Genomic DNA, 24,147 nt, shown 5'->3' on the forward strand with positions numbered 1-24,147 from the left:
ACTGGTGGATGAATCCTGCTAGATGAGTGAGTCTTGTTTTAAGACCTTAGGTCTCATATATACAGTTTTCTCGTAGCAGTGCTGTCCTGGTCTATGGAGTTACTGTATGTCACACAGAGCAGTCCACACAAAATAGCAGAGATATGACTGATATTGTTCCAAGTGTCAGACCAAAATATATCGGGACCGTGATATAAGTGGACATTTTTGTGCTGTGTGCTGTCTCTTTTTCATGGACTGTTTAGGGGCTTTTCTTCTCCATCCGAGAAAAAGTGACAAAACTTTGACCAAAATCAGATGGTAAAAACTGACACAGAATAAACTCCGATGAAACCCTCATAATACTGATGAAACTTCTACCAATTTTCTCAAATGAGAAAATGGCTGGCATGTGAATGAGCTTTTAGACTGGATTCACACTTTTGAGCACCGTGGGTTTTTCTATGTATTTTTTGAACTGGCCTGCATTTATCCCTTCGTGGTTTTTGAGCTGTGGTGTGTATTTTTAAAAACGTAGCATGTCAATTCTTTTAGTGTCCTTTATGCTTTTTTTTTACCCATTCAATTTAATACATTAAAAAATTACACGTTTTTGACACTTTTTCAATGTATGCAGCGTTAATCCTGCCAACACTGCATTTTTCATGCGGAGAAAAAAAAACACTACAAAAAAGCACCTTCAAGCTGTCCAGTTTGAGTTAGGAGACTCACAGCCAATCTGTGTATCTCGGTCTGTACAGAAAGCGCAAAACGCGGATGTTTGAGTCCAGCCTTGAGTGGGTAAGGATCACAATTGTTAAAAAAGGGCTTTTATATACTTTCACAAAATGAGCATGATTTATCATACATTTCTGTGGATGTAGCTTCTACCTGTAAAAACATCAAAATGTATAAGACTACATTCATACGTTCAGTATTTGGTCAGTATTTTACATCAGTATTTATATGCAAAATTTGAAGTGGAACAGTCAGAGGAAAAGTATAATAGAAACTTGTCACAAATATTTGGCGATTAATAACTGGCGATTGTAAAGCAGAATAATGGCGCATTCATGACTGTAGATAATGAAGCTATAGATCTGTATATTTATTGCACATCTTTCATCAAGTAGAGATTCCTGTCCTTTCCCATTAGCACTGAAGTGGAGAGTGATAAGGAGATATTTCGGGAGCCATGGTGTACACATTTTATCACAAGTGATTAGGGAAAACAATTTCTCTGTTCCATTAGGTCATTTATCAACAATGTACCAACAATCAAGCGAAGAGACAAGCATGAGCCAAAAAAAACCACGTCCCCGTAACATGTATGCTTAGTGTCACCAATCTACATCCACCAGACTAATATGGCATCACACGAGAGGTCCTTGGACTCGTTGACCTTGGAGACCTCATATAAAAGGTAGACCTCATCCGGCACGGGGCACTGAATCAATCACTTGACAGGGTATGTAATAATCATTACACTTTCTTGAAATGGCTTATAATAATGCCTGGCATATATATTTAGTTATTTTTTTATGTGTATTATAGTCATAATCATAAAAAAAAAAATTGTTTTATGTTTGCAGTGGCTGATTTTGTATATCACATCAAGCTGTCAAGATGATGGACATGTCAGATTTCGGGGAGGCAGCTCCCTTTCTGAGGAAGAGTGACAAAGAGTTAATGGTGCAGCAGACTGTGGCTTTCGATGGCAAGTACCGTACATTTTATATATTTTAATCTATTTTAGGATTTACAGTAAGAACAGAGACATTTTATATTTTATTTTTATTCCATAAATCAACCCATTTCATGAGCCACAGCTTTTTACATTTTGCTGTCACCAAAACTGCAAGAACGCTTGTTTTATTCTTCCTCTTTTGGCGGTGTTGGATTGTTTGTTGTGGGAGGAACGGGGACTAAAAGGATGAATAATAATAAATTCATTATTTTTACAAGTGTGGTATAAGAATAAGTCAACATTATTCTATAAGATAGAAATATTTTCACCTTTGTGGAAACCCATAATAGAAAAATGGTACCACACAATGGTATATAAATTAAAATATCATGCTTTATTAACAAATCAGACAAAAAATTAATTAAAAAGAAAGGTGCTATACCAAAATAGAAGAGGGACCTAACACTCCATAGGAAAACCCACTGCAGCAAAGGTGTTTATGTCATGAATACAAAAATCATTGCACATATTTGCGCACAAAAACTGATACAAGGGACACAAGCATGCATCCTCTCTTCCTATTATGCTAGACTACCCTCAGGCATATTTAGCTCATAGCTTAAAGTGACTGGTGTGCAAAAAACTCCCTAAAAAATCTTCCTAATGGCGCTAATAAAGGTGTAAGAGGGTAAAAAAAGGGGGTATGAAGGCATTAGCCTCTAGTATCTATCAGTGACAGCTGGTGGAGATCCCTGGATTGTCCCTCTGCCCCGACGCGCGTTTCGCACTGCTTCTTCCGGAGGCTTTATGAAAAAAAAAAATGTAGCCGCATTTATAGAAACATATAGTTTCTTTTTGTTCACTACATGAAAGCAAATGAGGACTTTTTGTTTTTGCAGGATGTTATAGATTTTATTAGTATCGTGATGGGTTACATATAGTTTAATGATTCACTTTAATCATGTCTTTGTAATTATGGCGGTACAAAGTCTAAAAGTTGGCTTACTATTTAAGAAATATATATATTTTTTAAATGGGTTTTCTGTGGTTAGAACACTGCAATTAGAATGTAGTAATACTATTTTTCCTATAGTACATCACAGTAGTTGCATTTTTTTTTTTAGATTGGGCAGTTGTTCTCTGGATGGGATATTTTGTTTGAAGAATTAGGAAAGTGTTTAATTAGATTAACCTTTATGTTGTAGTTCTTTTGACAAGCTATTTTTTTCAAATTTTTTTTTTATTAAATCTACCTTATAGCTACTTAGTGCCAACAGATTCCACAGCACTTTAAAAATCAGGGTACATATTCAGAAGCATATCAGAAACTACTGAAGTACAGCATCTTATAATAAAACACAATATAATTGTATTTCCAAGTTTTATTTTTATTTTCTGATCAAGTTTTCTGACAAGTACAGTAGGATACATGCTGGAGATGATTGAATCTGTAAAGATTCTAATTCCAGTTTTCAGGCAAATTCGAAAGAGGATGCACACAATTGAGAAAGGGATAAAACATGTGCGACGGGCTGGGCGGCAGGCACGTAAGCGGGGAGGTATTAATTTTGTTAAAAGGTTCAGCCAGATGTTGACCATAGCTGGCTGCTATTTTGCAGAATTCAAGCAAAACAAATTGCAATAAAATCCGTATTCTGGGGAATGCTAATTCTTGTAAAATTAGAGAATTTCTATTCAACTCAAATTTGCTTATCTCCACTGAAAGGTTTTCTTTTGGAGATTACAGGCACAGCTGGACATTAGTGCAGTAAAGGGCCTGTCACACTAAGCGATATCGCTAGCAATATCGCTATAACTTGTGACGCTATAGTGATATTGCTAGCGATATCGCTGTGTGTGATACTTACCTACAACCCGCTCCCCCGCTGGTTATCGCTGATCGTGCGAGAACGTCCAGGACTGTTTCTCGTCGTCAGCTTCCTGCAGCGCTTCCTGTGGAGAGAAGAGCGACGAGTGTGGAGCCAGGCGAGAGGACGTCAGGATCGCCTAGTGTGACAGGTAAGTAGCGACCCCCGCCCTCTGCGATGTCGCTGGTGAGATCTGCCTGTGTGGCAGCTCACTAGCGACCACTTAGCGATGCACCATCGATCCTGACCGGGTCATATCACTGGTCGGGATCGCTGGTGCATCGCTAAGTGTGACAGTACCTTAACAGAGAAGATGCCGAGATCTTTGGTCAGATTCAGACGACTGTACGTGGATAGATAAATACGGCCATCTGAACTCGATTTAGGTTAGTTATACACTGTCCAATTGTAGCTTACTGTATCTGTAGAGAATTAAGTCAAGATTCTGCTTCCTGGAGGAGAGAAAAGAGTCCAAGGTTAACACATTTCTGCCCTATGAAACAAATGCTGGATCGTGTAGTATGATGTGTATTGGCTGAGTAGCACACCAGCACGAGGAAATGTGACCTGCGTGTAACATCACAGCACACAAACATTATTTATGCAGCACAAAGAAGTAAAGTGAAAAATAATTAGCGAATCAGTTGTTATACACATTATTTTTCCAGCCATAAAAAAATAAAAGTTAAATTCATATATCTGAAGAGACAGTAATCAGAAGTGGAATTTTTGTGGTCAGAGGGCTGCATTGCCTTTATTTGCGTCAATTATATCATAGGGTTCGCACTAATTAAAGGGGTTCTCAGAGAAATGTAATAAAACAAATAAATGAAAAAAAAATACATTTAAAATGAATAAAATAAATAATACACATTTAAATATCAAGATTTTTCTCAGTACCTTTATTTAGCAAAAACCCATGCTTTATCTTCTGCACTCTGTCAGGATTTTAAAGATGACAACTGCCATCAATCACAACCCGTCCTAGATTTCACAGCACACGTAGTAGGACAGGCTGTGTGAAAAACATTTCTTCACATATTAAGTAAATTAGGTTGCTTGCAGTTTTTTTATTGCGTTTTTGAGTGTATTTTTTTTTACATGCATTTTTGATACTGCAATTTTTGACTCTTTTTGGCATGTCATGTTTTAAACAAAGCTGCTTTGTTTTTAATATGAGCATATAAAAGATACGATGTAATAAAAACCAAAATAATTGTTAAAAATATATATCTTTATTGAAGCAAAAAGTTTCTTTCATATATATAAAAATTAATACAATAAATACCAAAGTTAGCCACAAAGTGGCGCTGCAAATAGATATCAAGCACAAGTAAATAAGACTAATAAATAACATGTGAAAGTGAAACTAATTCAAAAACCATTATACTAAACTTGATTGGAAGTAAAAAAAAATGCTCAGTGCAAGTAAAAAAAAAAAAAAAAAGCCTGGAAGAAGGCTATACATGCCGAAACGTACGTAGGGACTGGGACCTCTGGCGCTGCTGCACATTGCACTTTGTAGGTATAGATTTAACTATTTGCGTGTTTGCGCATTCTTCATGTGAATTGCACTTTTTTTTTTCTTTACTTGCACTGAGCATTTTTTTTTACTTCCAATCAAGTTTAGTATCATGGCTTTTGAATTAGTTTCACTTTCACATGTTATTTACTAGTCTTATTTACTTGTGCTTGATATCTATTTGCAGCGCCACTTTGTGGCTAATTTTGGTATTTATTGTATTAATTTTTATATATATGAAAGAAACTTTTTGCTTCTATAAAGATATATATTTTTAACAATTATTTTGGTTTTTATTACATCGTATCTTTTATATGCTTATGTTCATTGTGGTGTAAAACCATATTTTGCCCATCATTATTCATTTTATTTGTTTTATTTCACAGTATTATATATATTCTTTTATTTATCATCATTAGTTTATATAATATTTTTAGAAACGTGTTTTTGCTTTATCTTCGGATTTTTTGTTTTAATATGTCCTGATATTTGGCTTTGATAAAACTTTATTTATATACTAATGTGGAGATTACGTGTGTTTTTGATGCATTTCCGCTGCAGGAACGCACTAAAAACGCATGTGCATTTTTACCTGCGGATTTAGACTGTGTGTATATGGTGCGGTTTTACACTGCTAATTTTTGCTGTGTCAAAAACGCAGCATCTTACAGTTCCAGCAAAGTGGATGCGATTTATAGAAATCTCCCGACTACTGAGCTTTTTAATCACTGTTAACTGACCTGCGGTGCATGTTTCAAATCCGAACGATATTAATGACTCTTGTAGGTACGCTGAAAGAAATGCAAGTAACCTAATGTACATAATACGTGCAGAAATGGTGTAGAGATTCTGCAACATCAAAAACTCATTGAGGGAATGTACGAGCCTCGTAGCCTAAACTTTTGTGACAGTAAGAATAACCCTGTGCAGTGCACTATGTTTAACACATTTTCAATACGACTTGATGGAGTATGGCTAAGAAGTGTCAGAATCTGCTCCTCATTTGGTAGTGGCAAGGACCAGATATAGCGCCAAGTGGCATAAAATATGCCCACTAAGATTTGTCTTAAAGTCATTTATAGCCACTCTGGTATAATTTGGCTTTTTTGAGATTCTCTAAATAAATATCATTAGTAAATAGGAGACAATGTTTCAATGCTTTTTTTATTATTTTTTTTACTTTACATTTTGCATTAAATGTTTTTATTGTAGATCTATCAAGGTTCTGAAAATAGATATATTGATTTTCTTTACATTTTCAATTTACCTTGCATTTTCATGAGTAACTAGAGCTTCTGTGGAAGTCAGATAGGGAGGAGAAAATGTCCTTTGCTATGGGATTTGGGATTTCTCACAATCAGGGCTGTTAGACCTTCTGTCACATGGCTCTCTAGGTAATGGAATCACTTTCACCAATACTTCGTCACAGTATGTGCTTAATTGAATGTATCATCTATATATATTTTTATATACATACATCTTTTTTATTTTCTACATTATTAAGAGTTTGAGCATTTATTAAAGGGGTTGTCCGGTCTTAAATGACAAGCCTGCAGTTACTTTATGTGACTGCAGACTTGTAAATCCTCACGTCGCAGTGACTGTGTGATGCGAGAATTTTCCAGGGCTGTAACTGTCATGTGACTGCAAGTATACGATATGCATACTCCTGGTCATACTATTATTATTAATTTTTAAAGTGCCATTTATTCCATGGCGCTTTACATGTGAATATTCCGACCAGACTGTTTCCGGCTTCGATCAATACACCTGCGAGGCCGTGCCCATCTAGTCAGAATGTAGCCAGAAGTATGCATATTGCACACTAGCGGTCATGCACCCACCGCTCCGTGCCGGCACCAGAGAGTCCTCACAACGCATAGTGCACAATGTAAGGATCCGCAAATCTGCTGTCGCATAGAGTGACTTGTAGGTTAAGATTGGACAACCCTTTTAATTTCCATCTTTAAAATAAAAATGTTACCTTTCATGATAATCCTGAAATCCAAGTCCCCCATACACAGGAACGCACAGCCAAGCACTCCTCTGGTAGTGGCTTTAATTTCAGAGAATAAAGGGATCAGTGATCTAAATTCTGATGTGCTGGATCCTTCTCTTCCCCGACATCATCTCTCTGGGGTGAGTAGGGAGGTTCTCATACACATTGTTACGGCGGTGGAACACGCTTAAAAAAATATAAATAAGGGTGTTCGCCGCCCGGGGTCCACCGTGCGGCAGATGGAAAGACCGCTGCTAACAGAGGCAGAGCACCACGGCTGTAGTGTGCACTAGGTATAACTGCACCCAATATGCACTGAGGCAAGCTCTGTTCACACACAGAGCTGCAAGCACAGAGTATACAATAACGCTGAGTCTGTTCTATGTCACAGACTGACAGCAACACAGATACGGTATTTAAGGTCACAGGAGTAGCCTTAAACCGCAGGACTACTCCGTCTAGACCTACCATAACAAAAGATGCGGAACGTCGCAACTGCGAACGTCCGACAGACTGCAACCGCAGCGCGGTGTGCACGGAGCCACAGAGGAGACACCGCAAACTCGCTGGCGCGATGCAGGATGCTAACTGCTGGAAAGTATAGCTGGAGCGTGCTGACGCTAGCGCTGCTACTGGCGGCTGCCCAGTCACTCACACAATCGTAATATCAGAGGGAAGGAGTTTCATAATAAGTCAGTCACCAGTCCAAGCATCCATCACCATACATACAGCAGCAGTATGAAAAATACTAGCGCATGGCATAGCGGCCATGCGCACTTTTTATAGCGTACGGGACCTGCCGGAAATCTCCAGAGCCCTGAGCATAACCAATCAAATCAGGAGCAGGACCTGAGCACCTGACTCCTGAACTCCAATGAGAGCTAGTCCCGTGAGCATGCTCAGAAGCTGGGACAAAGGACTTAGCCTCTGGAGACAAATGTGTGAATCTGGAATCCCGCATAGGCATTATAGAACCCAGATTCCTAACATTACCCCCCCTCCTAGGGCCCCCTCCTCCCTGAACCCTCCTGTCCACCAACCTGTGCCCGACAGAGGTACAGGTCTCAGACTCGTCAAAAGGCGAGCCTGATGTCCCAGTAGGTGAAACCGAAAAGCGGGACACATGGATGGTATCAGGAGAGGCCAGATCGCCAAGACTCAGGAGGGATACCCGGGAGACAATGGGAGTTTTAGGAGATGGCCGCCGTGTAACGACGGGTGTAGCCACACTCCGTTCGGGAAGACTATCCCGAGCACATAGGGTGCATGCCCGAATAAATTTCTTTACGTCCCGAGCCCTGTGCGGCCACCAATACGCACCGGCCAAAGACTTCGTGGTCTGCATATAGCCACGATGGCCGTCCGCATTGGGCGCGTGTGCCCACGCGAGGACTTTAGGCCGCTGGCAAGGATGGACAAAGGTCTCACTTACCTGTTCACAGTCAGAGCATTGCGGGAAACTGTCTTCCTGCCAAGCAGCTAGTAGGTGGTGACAACCGCATACAGGCTCTTGAACCGGACATGTCTCAGACATGGCGCGAGACACCTCCATGGGCTCGGGTGGCGGAACCTCTGGTTCAGACACCTCCAGAGGCTCAAAAAATTTGGGAGCCGGGGTACCTCTCCGTTTGGAGTGAGCTCACTCCAAACCACGCTCCGAAAAATGGAGGTCAATCCGCGAGGAGATTGATATTAACTCCTCGAGATTGGTGGGAATTTCTCTCGTGGAGAGGGCATCCTTTACATGCTTCGCTAATCCCTTCCAGAACACAGGAATTAGAGCCTTGTCGGACCACTCCAACTCGGACGCCAGTGTCCGAAAACGGACGGCGTATTGACTGACCGAGAGTGATCCTTGGGACAAGGCGAGCAATTGCAGAGAGGTATCATGTGTAACCCGTGGACCCAGAAACACCTGCCTGATAGCAGTTAACAAATTAGCTGCGGTCCGGATATCCGGGTCACCACGCTCCCATAATGGCGTGGCCCATTCCAGTGCCTTGCCTGACAGTAGGGATATAATAAAGGCCACCTTGGCCCGCTCTGTAGGGAATTGTGCAGCCAGTAGCTCCAGGTGAATCGAGCACTGGCTGATAAAACCTCTACAGGAGGCGCCATCACCAGAATATTTTTCGGGTAACGGGAGGCGGGTAACTGTCAGTGCAAGGGCGGACATGGACATACGTCCAACCGCGTCCGTAAGTGCTTGGACAGCAGCATCTGTGGCCTGCGAAGCTGCGAGAGCTCTCTCAAGGGTAGCAAGACGAGCCTCGAGCTGACGCACAAGCTGTAACAGCTGCTGCTGATCTGCCATCTTTAGCCAGACCCTGGCGCTAGTATTATGTGACGGCGGCGGAACACACTTAAAAAAATATAAATAAGCGTGTTCGCCGCCCGGGGTACACCGTGCGGCAGATGGAAAGACCGCTGCTAACAGAGGCAGAGTACTACGGCGGTAGTGTGCACTGGGTATAACTGCACCCAATATGCACTGAGGCAAGCTCTGTTCACACACAGAGCTGCAAGCACGGAGTACACAATAACGCTGAGTCTGTTCTATGTCACAGACTGACAGCAACACAGATACGGTATTTAAGGTCACAGGAGTAGCCTTAAACCGCAGGACTACTCCGTCTAGACCTACCGTAACAAAAGATGCGGAACGTCGCAACTGCGAACGTCCGACAGACTGCAACCGCAGCGCGGTGTGCATGGAGCCACAGAGGAGACACCGCAAACTCGCTGGCGCGATGCAGGACGCTAGCTGCTGGAAAGTATAGCTGGAGCGTGCTGACGCTAGCGCTGCTACTGGCGGCTGCCCAGTCACTCACACAATCGTAATATCAGAAGGAAGGGGTTTCATAATAAGTCAGTCACCAGTCCAAGCATCCATCACCATACATACAGCAGCAGTATGAAAAATACTAGCGCATGGCATAGCGGCCATGCGCACTTTTTATAGCGTACGGGACCTGCCGGAAATCTCCAAAATCAAATCAGGAGGTAGGACCTGAGCACCTGACTCCTGAACTCCAATGAGAGCTAGTCCCGTGAGCATGCTCAGAAGCTGGGACAAAGGACTTAGCCTCTGGAGACAAATGTGTGAATCTGGATTCCCGCATAGGCATTATAGAACCCAGATTCCTCTTACACGTTACAATATCGGCAAACTCTGATCATTTCGGCATGTTCAATCAAGATTAGTCTAATGTGTATGGGAGTTTAATAATGCTTTCCCCAGTGATTTTAAAGAGAATCTGTCAGATGGATTGTGCTCAGTAACCTACACACAGTGTCAGGTTGGCGCCGTTATACTGATTACAATGATACCTTGGTTGATGAAATCCGTCTTGTGGTTGTTGTGTAATCTTTATTTTCAGTTTTGAGTTAATGATATGCTCGTGCTCCGGGGCGGCCTGTGGGGGGTCTTCATGTGGTGCTCTGCTTAGGTATTCATAATACAGACTGTTGATGGGTCACTGATCTCTGAAAAAAATAATGAAATATATAGAATCATAGAATGGTACAGTTGGAAGGGACGTCCTGGGCCATCTGGTCCAATCCCCTGCTCAAAGAAGGATTCACTAAATCATCCCAGACAGATGTCTGTCCAGCCTCTGTTTGAAGACTTCCATTGAAGGAGAACTCACCACCTCTCGTGGCAGCCTGTTCCACTCATTGATCATTGTCACTGTCAAAGTTTTTTCTAATATCTAATCTGTGTCTCCTCCCATTCAATTTTATTCCATTGCTTCTAGTCTTTCCTTGTGCAAATGAGAATAAAGATGATCCTTCTACAATGTGACAGCCCTTGAGATATTTGTAGACAGCTATTAAGTCTCCTCTCAGCCTTCTTTTTTGCAAGCTAAACATTCCCAAATCCTGTAACTGTTCCTCATAGGACATGGTTTGCAGATTGGTCACAATTCTGGTCGCTCTTCTCTGAACTTGCTCCAGTTTGTTGATGTCTTTTTTTAAAATGTGGCGCCCAAAACTGAACACAGTACTCCATATAGTAACTATGCAATTTACATGTTTATTGTAACAGGAAAAAAGAAATGTTGGATACCTGATGAAAAGGAAGCCTATCTGGAAGCTGAGATCAAAGAGACAGGTGGAGGAAAAGTGACTGTTGAACTGGCAGATGGAAAGGTGAAATATACCATAATGTTCTTAGCACATTACATAGAATGAGACAAAGAAACTAAATAGACACACATAAAGGATTTCACCAGTTTGAGCAAAAACTACAATAGGCAGATGCTAATTTCCCCATATTAGGTGAAAAATTCCTTCCCGACTTCACAAACAGCAATCAGACTAGTACAGTGGATCAATGTCCCACCACAGAATCTAGTACCAATAACCTACCGTATTTTTCAGACTATAAGATGCACCAGACCATAACACACACCTAAGTTTTAGTTGTGGAAATTAGAAAATAAAAAATTGAAGCAAAAAATCTGGTCAATTCTGTACTAATATCCCCTATCCTGGTATGCATGGCTCCATCTTTCCTATCCTGCTATGCATGATCCCCCTCATCCCTATCCTGGTATGCAGGGTGTCCTCACTATTAAAGGGAATGAATATTCACTGCATTCCATGCCTATGGGAGTGGCGAGCAGTGAATATTCATTCCCTTAAGTAGCGGGGACACGCGAAAGCCCGGTAGCTGCAGGAAGCTGGCTGCTGAGGCTAACAGCATGTGCGCTATTAAAGAGCAATGAATATTCACTGCCCGTATGCGTGGAATGCAGTGAATATTCATTTCTCTTTAGCAGCGGGAGGACTTAGCCGCAGCTGCCTGCTCCTGCCTCATATGACCCATTCCTCCGACGCTGACGCTCCCCCACCTCCAAATCCACAGCCAGAGTACATCTGGACTATAAGATGCACCCCCCATTTTCCTACACATTTTTGGAGGAAAAAAGTGCGTCTAACAGTTCAAAAAAATACGGTATATTATCATTTTCAAGAAATGCTCTCCTTGAATTTTTTAGTGAATCAACCATTACAACAGTGTGCAGCGGAGTGTTCCATAATCTCACTGCTCTTACAGTAAAGAATCCCTTGGTGTAAATAGGTGGTAAAAAAAACTGGTGACCTACTGTGGATGTTCACAGACCAAGAAGTTTCTGTGCATATGAATGTAAAAATACACATACAAGGGAAATAGTTACCCTGGATCAGTTTGTCATGCATGGCACCAACATTAAAAGCATAGTTCTTTGCATAACTCTACTTGCCAAGTGATTTTCCAGGATCTATTTGAAAATTTGACACAGACATTTTGCTTTGCAAACTTTTAAAAAATATATATTTTATGGGGTAAATCCCAATCCAGGACTGTCTCAGTACCTGCATTGCATTTTTCTATATAGGAGTTGTGTCATACAAATATTTTGTCGGTATTTTTGTATGCCAGGAAAGTAAGCAATTCAAGTTACCGGTTTCTCCTTTTTAGTCGGTGATTGTAAAGGAAGGAGATGTTCAGCAGATGAATCCTCCAAAGTTTGACATGATTGAAGACATGGCCATGTTGACACATCTGAATGAAGCATCAGTGCTATTTAATCTGAAGAAACGCTATGCTAATTGGATGATCTATGTAAGCTCAATCATTGCTCTATACTGTATACTATATTGTTGATTAGCTGCATTTCAGGTACTCAAACATTTTATCTTTTCTGCACTTAAATACGAAACCTTGAAATTATCTTTGTTTTAAATTTTACATTTTAGATTGGTTTTAAATGTTAAAGGGGTTTTATTACAGGAGTTTTTTTTACTTAGATTTTAGGCCCATAGTAAAAAAAAAATAACAGGCAGGAAGTTTCTAACTACCTGCCTATTCTACCTGGCACTGGCTCGGTCACCGACCGCTCCTGCCAGCAATCTAGCTGCTCCACATCCACAGGGCTGCTCTGTCAACAGGGCATGATTGACGATAACAGCAGGTTCCCTGCAGTTAGGCAGCGGGGAGCCAGCTATCAATCAGCAAGATGTCGGCAGTCACACTCTATCAACAGAGCGGAAGAGAAGTCACTGCTCTGTTGACATGACATCAGCGGAAGCTGAATCGCCGGCAGGAGTGGTCTGCGACCGCTCTGTGCCAGCAGAGATCAGTGCTGGGCACAACAGGCAGGAAGTTAGCAACTACCTGCCTGTAAGTTTTTTGGACCGCATTAAAAAAAATGACCTGGATGACCCTTTTAACTAATATTCATTCTCATGGGAAGTAACATTTATGTATCTGCTACTTTACCATAATTATCACCTATAATATACATATTATTTATTTTATTATTTCCTTAAACCATTATTTTCTTTAAAGCTTTACTTGTGTTTATTAAACATTTTTATTCCAACATTTTAATAAGTAGATGTAATAATTACCATCATCATTTTTTTCTTCTAAATTTCAGACCTATTCAGGCCTTTTTTGTGTAACTGTGAACCCATACAAATGGCTTCCAGTCTATAAAACTGAAGTTGTTTCTGCCTATAAGGGCAAGAGACGTTCGGAGGCCCCTCCTCATATCTTTTCCATTGCTGACAATGCTTACCATGACATGTTGCGCAGTAAGTAGCATTTTACCTTAGTACTTAGTAACTTCTAGTCTATATCTCAAATTGGTAAATATTTGGGGGTTATTGCAAATTTTGTGAGATTTATGGGGAAGAATAACAATGTATACAGCACTATTCTTCCAATCCAATTATCAACCATCACTAATGTATATGATGGACTCCATTATAAGTCATGGGGATCCTTCAGGTGCCAATAACATCTCTCATACTATGGATTCAATACTGCTTAATGGTTTCCATTATAAACCACGTCGGTGGGTTATTTTGCCTTGTTTTTCTGCACAATAATAGAACCTATTTTTAGTAATCTGTTACTAAAAGTGTAATGGGAGATATACAAATTATAATGTCTCTCCAAACCCACCCATACAATAGAATATTCCCAATTTTAGAATTTCAAGGTATTTGACTACTCTTCAGATATCGATGTAGGCAGTTTATTCTCTTGTGAAAAGCCATGCTAAAACATAAATTTGCAATGATGTTATATCCATGTGTTGTGAATAAGTTGATATATAAAACCTATGCAGTAAAAAAGTCAATAGCACATAATGTATGTAATTATTAGCATCTTTTGTCTCTTAGATCGGGAAAACCAGTCAATGCTGATCACGTAAGTAAGCTGAATGTATATGTAGATTATCTGTCTATTGTCAATCGAAGAAACCCTGGACTTTCCCAGCCAGCACTCCATACCTTATATGCAATAAGGAGCCACAGTAATACAAGCTCCTTCTGACCCTTCTAATAATGGAGCTTCTTATTTTTTAAACAAACCCACTCACACGCAGTACACTTGCAATTTTTCATGTTCCGACCGATCTGTCTTGATTTTTAAATTTGATCATGTGCAATGAATACTCAAGAATGCCGAGTCCGGGAACATTTTTTTATTTTAACATGCACGCAGGGGATTTATTAAGATTACTAGTACACTGCTCAAAAAATAAAGGGAACACTTAAACAACAGAATATAACTCCAAGTAGATCAAACTTCTGTGAAATCAAACTGTCCACTTAGGAAGCAACATTGATTGACAATCAATTTCACATGCTGTTGCGCAAATGGAATCGACAACAGATGGAAATTATTGCAATTATGAAGACACACTCAATAAAGGAGTGGTTCTGCAGGTGGGGACCACAGACCACATCTCAATACCAATGCTTTCTGGCTGATGTGCCTCAGGTAGTGCAGTTCATCCAGGATGGCACATCAATGCGAGCTGTGGCAAGAAGGTTTGCTGTGTCTGTCAGCGTAGTGTCCAGAGGCTGGAGGCACTACCAGGAGACAGACCAGTACCCCAGGAGATGTGGAGGGGGCCGTAGGAGGGCAACAACCCAGCAGCAGGACCACTACCTCAGCCTTTTTGCAAGGAGGAACAGGAGGAGCACTGCCAGAGCCCTGCAAAATGACCTCCAGCAGGCTACAAATGTGCATGTGTCTGCACAATCGGATAGAAACCAACTCCATGATGGTCTGAGTGCCCGACGTTCAAAGATGGGGGTTGTGCTCACAGCCCAACACCGTGCGGCACTCCAAAGAAATGCCACCCCACACCATTACTGACCCACTGCCAAACCGTTCATACTGAAGGATGTTGCAGGCAGATTGCTCTCCACAGTGTCTCCAGACTCTGTCACATGTGCTTAGTGTGAACCTGCTTTCATCTGTGAAGAGCACAGGGCGCCAGTGGCGAATTTGCCAATCCTGATGTTCTGTGGCAAATGCCAAGCATCCTGCACGGTGTTGGGCTGTGAGCACAACCCCCATCTGTGGACGTCGGGCACTCAGACCATCCTCATGGTCCCGAGCAACTAGTATACTCGCTCATCACTAGTCAACACTCCATTAATAAGCAAAAAGTGTGGACTTTATTAGCCCATTTAACCATGTCAATCTATGTATCTATCTAATTATCACCCATTTAACTAATTAATAATAATCTATTGTGGGTATAAAACCAAACCATCCCACATAATCATAGCACTGTCTTTGCGTTCTCTGCAAGTATTTATGCTATTGTAATTACTATTTCATTCTCACTTGTATTTTAGTGGAGAATCCGGTGCTGGCAAGACTGTCAACACGAAACGTGTGATTCAGTACTTTGCCACAGTAGCTGCAATTGGTGACGTTTCTGGTAAAAAGAATGTAAGTGTTGGTTTAGCTATTGTTATTTCATGTCTGCTAATCGTCAGTTTATATAATACTGCAAGTGGTTGATTTTTAATGGAGAATGTTCCCCCTGCCTTTACTGTTTGACTGTTGCACGTTGTGGTTATCATCCTTGTATTTAACACATGTTCAAATATCACGTAAAATTGTCATATTATTAAAAAAAAATCAAGAGGACATTTTCTCTGGGGTTAATTATTTTATCAATTTTGATTAGAAAGCACTACAATTGAACACAGTAAAAGCCGTAAAACGATGTGCACGGACCCTGTGAGATGGCACTTAATCCTTACAGATTTGTTCTACTCTATGTGCCATCGTATGGTGATTTCATGAGGCACTATATCCTTATCTTAGATGCATTGCTTCCATAATATCACACGAGTTAGAATGTGGCAAAAATGTTTTTGTCACAGATTCTTACAGGGAACCTTTGTATATCTATATCAGAGGAAAATGGAGGTGCAAGATGGGTCCAGACCAGGATATGGGTGCTGTACGATAGATTTCCACAACTTGGCTCTGCGATATGGTCTGTGTATAAACGCTAGGAAGTATGTGTATATATGGTATATGTATTTGGCACAAAACTTGCCTTTTATTTTGGTTAGTCTATTTGCAGGAATGGGTATGATACAAATGCTATGTCCGTTATAGGACTGCCTATATTTATTTGAAGCTTAAATAGGTTGTCTGGGCACCTAGTATTGATGACGTATCCCCAGAAATACAGTAATGGCCAAAAGTGTTGGCACTCTTGAAATTGTTTCAGAAATTGAAGTATTTCTCCCAGAAATGTATTGCATTGACACGTTTTGCTATACACATGTTTATTTTATGTGTATTGGAACAACACAAAAAAAAAGAAACAGAAACAGCAAACTGGACATAATTTCACACGAAATCCCCAAAATGGTCTGGACAAAATTGTTGGCACCCTCAACTTAATATTTAGTTGCACACTCTTTGAAATAAATAACTGTAATCAATCACTTCCTATAGCCATCAACAAGTTTCGTGCAACCCTCAACTGAAATTTTGGACTTTTTTTTTTGCTGACTGCTTCAGGTTTCTCATATTTGAAAGGTGTCTCCCCACAACAACAATTTTAAGATCTCTCCACAGGTGTTCAATGGCATTTAAATCTCTGGACTCATTGCTGACCACATCAGCACTCTCCAGCTCTTTGTTTCCATCTATTTCTGGGTGCTTCTTAAAGTGTGTTTGGGGTGATTGTCTTGCTTGAAGACCTATGACCCTGGGCACTACAATACGACCTAAAATCTGTTGGTAATCTTCAGATTTCATGATGCCTTGCAGTCAAGGCACCCAGTGCCAGAGGCAGCAAAACAACCCCAAAACATTTTTGAACTTCCACCATATTTGACTGTAGGTACTGTGTTCTTTTCTTTGTAGACCTCATTCCATTTTCAGTAAACAGTAGAATGATGTGCTTTATCAAAAAGCTCTATCCTGGTCTGTTCTGTCCACAAGACGCTTTCCCTGAATGGTTTTGGCATACTCTTGTACATTTTGACAAATTCCAGTCTAGTTTTTTTATGCCTCTGTGTCAGTAGAGGGTTCCTCTTGGGTTTCATGCCATAGTGTTTCATTTCATTCAAATGTCAACAGATAGTTCGCGCTGACACTGATGCACCCTGAGCCTGCAGGACAGCTTGAATTTCTTGGACCACCACCAATCTGATATTTAGAACTAATCCTATAGAAAGGCCATCGATATTAGATGCCCGTACAACCCTTCTAACTTGATATAATTCAGTATACAGTAGAAGTGTGCATGTGTTACAGACATATGATCAGACACATTATGAAGTATTGATTTGAATTGAACTAACCAAAATCTTTGACTTTTTGATTACAGCAACCAGCAACAAAGACCGGGGTAAGTAGAAAAACTTGACTTCAAACACTAACAGATTTGAATTTTAACAACTACAAACTTTACATATACATACACACAAAACTAACTGATGCTGACAGATTAAGATTTCTGAAAGTGACAGACTTTACATATACAACCACGTACTTTAGAGCTACTTTTTAACCAGTTAATTAAATCTGGCGTTGCTTGAATAATATGTGTTTTGTATACAATTTCACAGCCCCTTTTGAAAAGTACCTAGCGGTGCACACACAACTGTTATTTTGTCCCCAATCAGTAAAAACTTTGTTGCTTAAATTGATTTATTTAAAAATGAAGGTGTAATTTCCACCAGAATTTTGGCACAAACTTGACCAGTGTCTCTCTATAAGGTATACTTTACAACTACAGATAATGACAAGTAGGCATTGTATAAATATGACATTTCTATCATTCACATATTCAAGAGAAATACATGGAAAAAAAATGTGCTCATATAATCAACACAACAAATATGTATAGTAATTCTATGTGAATTGTTGTCTAATAGGGAACACTGGAAGATCAAATTATCCAGGCAAACCCTGCCCTAGAAGCCTTTGGGAATGCCAAGACTCTGAGAAATGACAACTCTTCTCGTTTTGTAAGTTTCTCTTTTTTTTTTGTTAAAACTTTCCTAGAAAATTCTAAAAGATACACTGTAAATCTGTTTGCTATTATAATTGTTATATCTAGACCTGTCTGGTCTGAAATACTACCTTATATCTAGGCAGTATGTCTTGCAAGCAGTGTAATTTAATTGCATTAATCCCAAAACATGCAACCCTGGCGGAGGCTCATTCCAGTTTCCCAACCTACAACTGAGATTGACAGATGGCCTGCATTTTGGAAAACCTTTGATAAAAAAGGGGGTAATTTCAAAGGACATGTTTCTGAGATATCATAACATTGGCAACAGTTGAAACCAAAGGTCAGATTCCTACCTTATTGTTATGTAAAACAGCCACAACTCTCTGGATGCTTAGAGCCTATGTGATCAGATTGGCTACATTTAGAGCACCACTCCAGTATTTTTTTATTGCAGGGTTGGAGTGGTGCCACTAATGTAAGATCCCTGACCCTAGTCTCATACTCACCAGCCGCTGTCTTCCTTTGTTATCAGTGCTGCTCCGATCAGTCTCGAGCAGTCTGTGACCTGCCGGATCGTTCCAGTGTTTGCTGAGCAATCGGAAGTCACAGCTCAATGTAAGTTTATGTGAACCAAAATGAGGCCTTCAGGCTTACATTGAGAGCTTGTCATGGTTACCTCTGACTTTTGGTCAGTCAGAAATTGCGGTCACAAGCTGGCGGCGCAGTACCAGAGTGACGCTGGGAAGAGCTGAAGACAGCGGCTGGTAAGCATAATACTAGGGTAAGGAAACTTACATTAGTAGCACCACTACACTGGAATGGTGCTTTATTTCAACGTAAACCTCCATAAGTCGATAAATACGACAGACTCCATTTTCTACATGTCCACAACAATACAGAAGAACCACTCCTATTGTTTTATGACATTTTTTCTATGAGGTTTGGAATTTTTTGGACTCATAAATACGGGCTGTGGCAGCAAAGGAAACTATATATTTCCCTTATCTGCTTGCATTAACTCTTTCCCCTTGTGTGTAACACCCCCAAGATAACTGTGAAGGAAGAATATTTTACTGTCTAGGTTGTAAATGTGTTTGTTATTGGGTTTTTTTTTCAAGTATAAGACATCAAACAGAAATTATCAGATAAATCTGTTCTTCTACCCATAGTTGCCTAATTGCCATATATTTCCAATCTAACAGAAATTCTTGGTCGAGACAATTTTTTAACATGGTGAAGTTATCTCGACACAGTTTCTGTCATATGGTCAAATACAATTAGATTACGGGGGATGATGAGAAAAAATTAGAACAGTCAAACAAACAGGAGAAACACTTTTAGTAAATTACCATTCTATTGCTTATTAATAAAAAGAAAAGTGTAAACATTTAATTAAACTCTTTTTCAGGGTAAATTCATCCGAATCCATTTTGGTACAACTGGCAAGTTATCTTCTGCTGATATTGAAATTTGTAAGTTTACAATGCCTTCAGGGTCAGTCTGTGCACTATTGTGCCCTGCTATCATGTGCTTCTTGTTTTTGTACTAAAAACCTACAAACCTGAATTCTCCCTTCCCCATTAAAAAATGCACTTTTGCTAAATTCTTAAAAAAATGCATCATACTAAAATAAACACATTGCCAGGAGACGTTGCCACGCCCAGTCCCGGCTCCTCCCCAATTCTGACCATTTTGGCAAAACTGCAGTAACTTAAGTGAAAATGCAAAATATCAGAACATTTTTGCAACTCTTCAAATTCTTTACTCCAGTTTTCTGGCACAAACACCATGATGAATCGGTGCCATGACGTTTATCATAATGTCTGGAAAACTAAATATTAAAAAAGGAAAAAAAAAAGCATATAAACTGTAACTGTTCTTCAAGATACAGTAATGTCTCCATTATGCCATAATACATGTAATTTTTCCAAACCAAAACAGAACTTGTTTGTACTTTTATTTTTCACTACCCATCTTCCAAGATTCATAACTTTTTTATTTATTTTTGGCTGACAAAGCCATGTGAGGTTTTGGGTTTTTTTTGGGGACTAGTTGTCATTTTCCAAACCCCGTAACATTTTTATTCTTTGGTCGATGGAGCTATGTTAGGTCTCATTTTTTTAATGTTTTTATTGATACTATAATTTATGGATACAATACTTTGATCACATCTATATGCATTTTTTTGTGGAGCTGCAACAACCAAAACCACAATTCTAGCATTTTTTTTTTACTCATTACAGTTTTTACAGATCTGGTTAAATAGTTTTATATTTTCATAGATCAGACTTTTCTGAACACGTTGATACCAAATATGTGTATTTTTATGCTTCACCTATCTTTATTGTTAACTGCAGAAAAACGGGGTGATTTTTGTATATTTTTGGGGTTTTTTTTAAACTTTTTTCCTTACATTTTACTCTATTTGTTAGTCCCATTTGGGAACTTGAATCTGTGATCATCTGATCGCTTCTACTACATACAGCAATACTACAGCACTGCTTTATATAGTAAAATCACCATCTTCAATGGCGCACAGCCACAGGTTGGATGTCATAGAAGAGATCACATGACAGGCATGGGAGAAGGGAGCATTCAACTGGCCCCCCAACAGTCATAGCAACCCATCGGGTCCCTGCCATCCCGTCACAGGGAAGTCTATGGCCGCCTGAACCAACGCCTAGGTCGGATGGCAGCGCTTAAAGTAAGAGGATAAAAGCAATGATCAGCGGGGATGCTGATCACCACTGTTAGGCCGGGATCACACATGTGAGAAATTTGGCCGTGTTTCTCGCATGTGTGATCCCGGCTTTAGAGGCAGATGTCTCCCTCTGCTTCTCAGCCAACTCAAAAGTCCCTGACCTGCTCCAAGATGGATAGATCCATCATGTGGCGTTAAAGGGTTAATAAAGTTAGTTTTATTCATCAAAATCACTTCAAAAACGTTAGTTGCTTTTTTTGTATCTTTTTTTCACTTTGTCATTACTTTCTATGGATGAAACAAACAACAAAAATGCTGAAAAAATTGACACACTACAGATTAAAAAACGCTGCAGTCCTGAAATTCAGGGAGAAAAAAAAACAAGCAAGTGTAAGAGATTTCTGAAATCTCATAACTTTTTGATGGTATTGGAAAATGCAGCTTTTAATTTGCATTAAAAAAGGCTGCAATAACGTTGCATGTGAACATGGCCTAAATATGAATCCATAGATGCCTCTACCTTGTGCCAGTCATTACACTGGCTACTCATCCACTCCAGAATTCAGTATAAACTTATTACCCTCACCCACAAAGCCCTCCATGGCTCAGCACCACCCTACATCTCCTCCCTTGTTTCAGTTTACCACCCTACCCGCGCCCTCCATTCTGCTGATGACCTGAGGTTAGCATCCTCAATAATCAGAACCTCCCACTCCCGTCTCCAAGACTTTACACGTGCTGCGCCAATTTTTTGGAATGCACTTCTCAGGTCAATACGATTAGTCCCCAATCCCCACAATTTTAAGCGTGACCTGAAAACGCATTTATTCAGACTGGCCTATTGCCTCAACACATTAACCTAATCTATCCCTGTCTGGCACAGCCAAAAGTTTTACCATAACCAGGTTCCCCGCATCAAGTTCCCACATGCTTTATGCATCCATTAGCCCTCTGTGTCTGTACTGTTACACACTTAACATTATGGCTGGTCCATACAATCAGGGCAACTGTTACCACCCACCTTTCGTGTCTACCTCTTTCCTCATAGACTGTAAGCTTCCGAGCAGGGCCCTCATTCCTCTTGGTATTTGTTATAATCTATGTGATTATTGTTATGCTGTAATGTCTATTGTCTGTACAAATCGCTTCTGAAATGTAAAGTGCTGCGGAATATGTCAGCGCTATAGAAATAAAATTTATTATTATTATAAATAATAAACAGATTTGCACCATCTGATGTGATTTCTGCATTTTGTTCATATATTTATGGCAAGATAAATTGTTAAATTTAACCAAATATATTTTCAGATCTACTGGAAAAATCCAGAGTCATTTTCCAACAGCCAGGAGAACGAAGCTATCACATCTTTTATCAGATAACCAGTGGGAAAATGAGTGAGCTACTAGGTGAGATGCGATTTCTAACCACATAACAGCACAACAGACCACCATAGTTAAATCATAACATATGACTACAGCGAGATTGTTTATTGGAAGTGTAAAGAATTAGCAAATCATACATAATATCAGCTTTAAATTCACAGAAGAATAATACATTTTTTTGCACTGAGACAAATTTTTCTCCTGCACAACTGGCAGATTTGCAAAATTTTTGCAAAATCAATGCAAATTACACTTGTTACAATGTAAGTTGTTCAGCAGATTTGATTTGCTGCGGAATTGCCACAGACTTCATCCTATGGTGAGAATTGATGAGCTGATGGTTTGGGATTTGAATTAATTGAAAATTGAATGTTCTTTATTATGTTCTGGGGTATGTCCAGGCTCCAGAGTGTAATAAATGTAAAAATAAAAAAAATACTTCACCTCTCCGGCTGCCCTGCTCCTTGCTTTTTTCTGCCTTCATGTGCTACATCTCCGCCCTCTTCACTATGGGCCCGAAATTCTGGTCCAGTCATTGCACTTCACAAGGTTGCAGCGCACGTCGTGACATTACAAACTTACAAACCTATGACGTGAAGTGACCCCCAAAGCCTGATCCTGATCTATACTGAAAAGCTCGGAAATGCGACCTGCGACAGTAGAAAGAACATTGGCCGCAAGCAGTGGGGCTGCTGGAGAGGCGAGCTGTGAGGGTTTTTTCTCCGGCCTTGAATGGTCCACTTAAATGGCGGCCAGAGATTTCTTTTCTTTGCAAATTAAATTGCAAAGTATTCAAATTTGTGTAGAACTGTGAATTTCAGAGAATTCGACTCAAACTCAATCGTCCAGGGGTCGATCCACTCATATCTAATGGAGAGACCTCTGTCCACTTGTATTTTAATGCTAGAGCTTTCTACTGTTTATGTGTTGTAGACATGCTGTTAGTGAGCACAAACCCTTACGATTTCCACTTTAGCTCACAAGGGGTTGTTACAGTGGACAACTTAGATGATTGTGAAGAATTAGTTGCAACTGATGTAAGTATTGACTGTCCAAATTCTAGAAGTTTGCACAAATTGAGTTAGAAAATATCGGAAATGAGTCTTGAAATGCCGCCTGATCTTTGTGTATATATTTCCACAGCAAGCGTTTGATATATTGGGGTTTATTCCGGAAGAGAAGTATGGAGCCTACAAACTGACAGGAGCCATAATGCATTTTGGAAATATGAAATTTAAACAGAAACAAAGGGAAGAACAAGCAGAGGCTGATGGCACTGAAAGTAAGATCACAGGGGAACATCAATGGTTTATTCCCAAAAAATCCTGTTCATGGAATTTACATGCTGATCACTGGAGGTCCAACAGCTGTGACCCCAGTAATCCACAGAAGTGTCTTAAGTGGACCAGATGTGCACGTGCTCAACATACCTTCCAATCACTGTTATTGGGGCTGCCGGAAAGAGAGTGATGTACTTGGCTTTTTCTAGTAGTCCTATAGACAATGAATGAAGCAGAGGCACTGCTCCCTTCATGACAAGGCTCTGAAGAGCCCCTAAACAACTATTTTACTGCAATTTTTTGCTAATAATTTCAGTGTATTCACAAGAAGTATGGTTAACGTGTTAATTCCAAAACAGCGAGTTAATACCGATCTGAATTGCTGATCACTGAGAGGCACTTTAACTATACATATGTACCATACTCACTGAAATGAATAATCA

The 24,147-nt window shown here is 40.0% G+C and overlaps 1 protein-coding gene across 1 annotated transcript in view; it reads left to right on the top strand.

Annotated features, from left to right (window-relative positions):
• Positions 1–1,605: 1,605 nt before the first annotated feature.
• The window catches only part of MYH15 (myosin heavy chain 15), a 61,477-nt gene continuing 38,935 nt past the window's right edge, over positions 1,606–24,147 (top strand). The window contains exons 1-12 of the mRNA XM_073586251.1: positions 1,606–1,696; positions 11,104–11,207; positions 12,523–12,666; positions 13,484–13,640; positions 14,235–14,262; positions 15,708–15,804; positions 17,711–17,731; positions 18,261–18,353; positions 19,749–19,812; positions 22,350–22,448; positions 23,358–23,461; positions 23,568–23,706. Of these exons, the coding sequence (XP_073442352.1) occupies positions 1,606–1,696; positions 11,104–11,207; positions 12,523–12,666; positions 13,484–13,640; positions 14,235–14,262; positions 15,708–15,804; positions 17,711–17,731; positions 18,261–18,353; positions 19,749–19,812; positions 22,350–22,448; positions 23,358–23,461; positions 23,568–23,706 (1,141 nt within the window). The remainder of the gene's footprint in view (positions 1,697–11,103; positions 11,208–12,522; positions 12,667–13,483; positions 13,641–14,234; positions 14,263–15,707; positions 15,805–17,710; positions 17,732–18,260; positions 18,354–19,748; positions 19,813–22,349; positions 22,449–23,357; positions 23,462–23,567; positions 23,707–24,147) is intronic.

This window comes from Dendrobates tinctorius, unplaced genomic scaffold (genome assembly GCF_039654945.1).
Source record: "Dendrobates tinctorius isolate UK_male_01 unplaced genomic scaffold, ASM3965494v1 ptg000091l, whole genome shotgun sequence".
In the NCBI taxonomy this organism is placed as follows: Eukaryota; Metazoa; Chordata; class Amphibia; order Anura; family Dendrobatidae; genus Dendrobates; species Dendrobates tinctorius.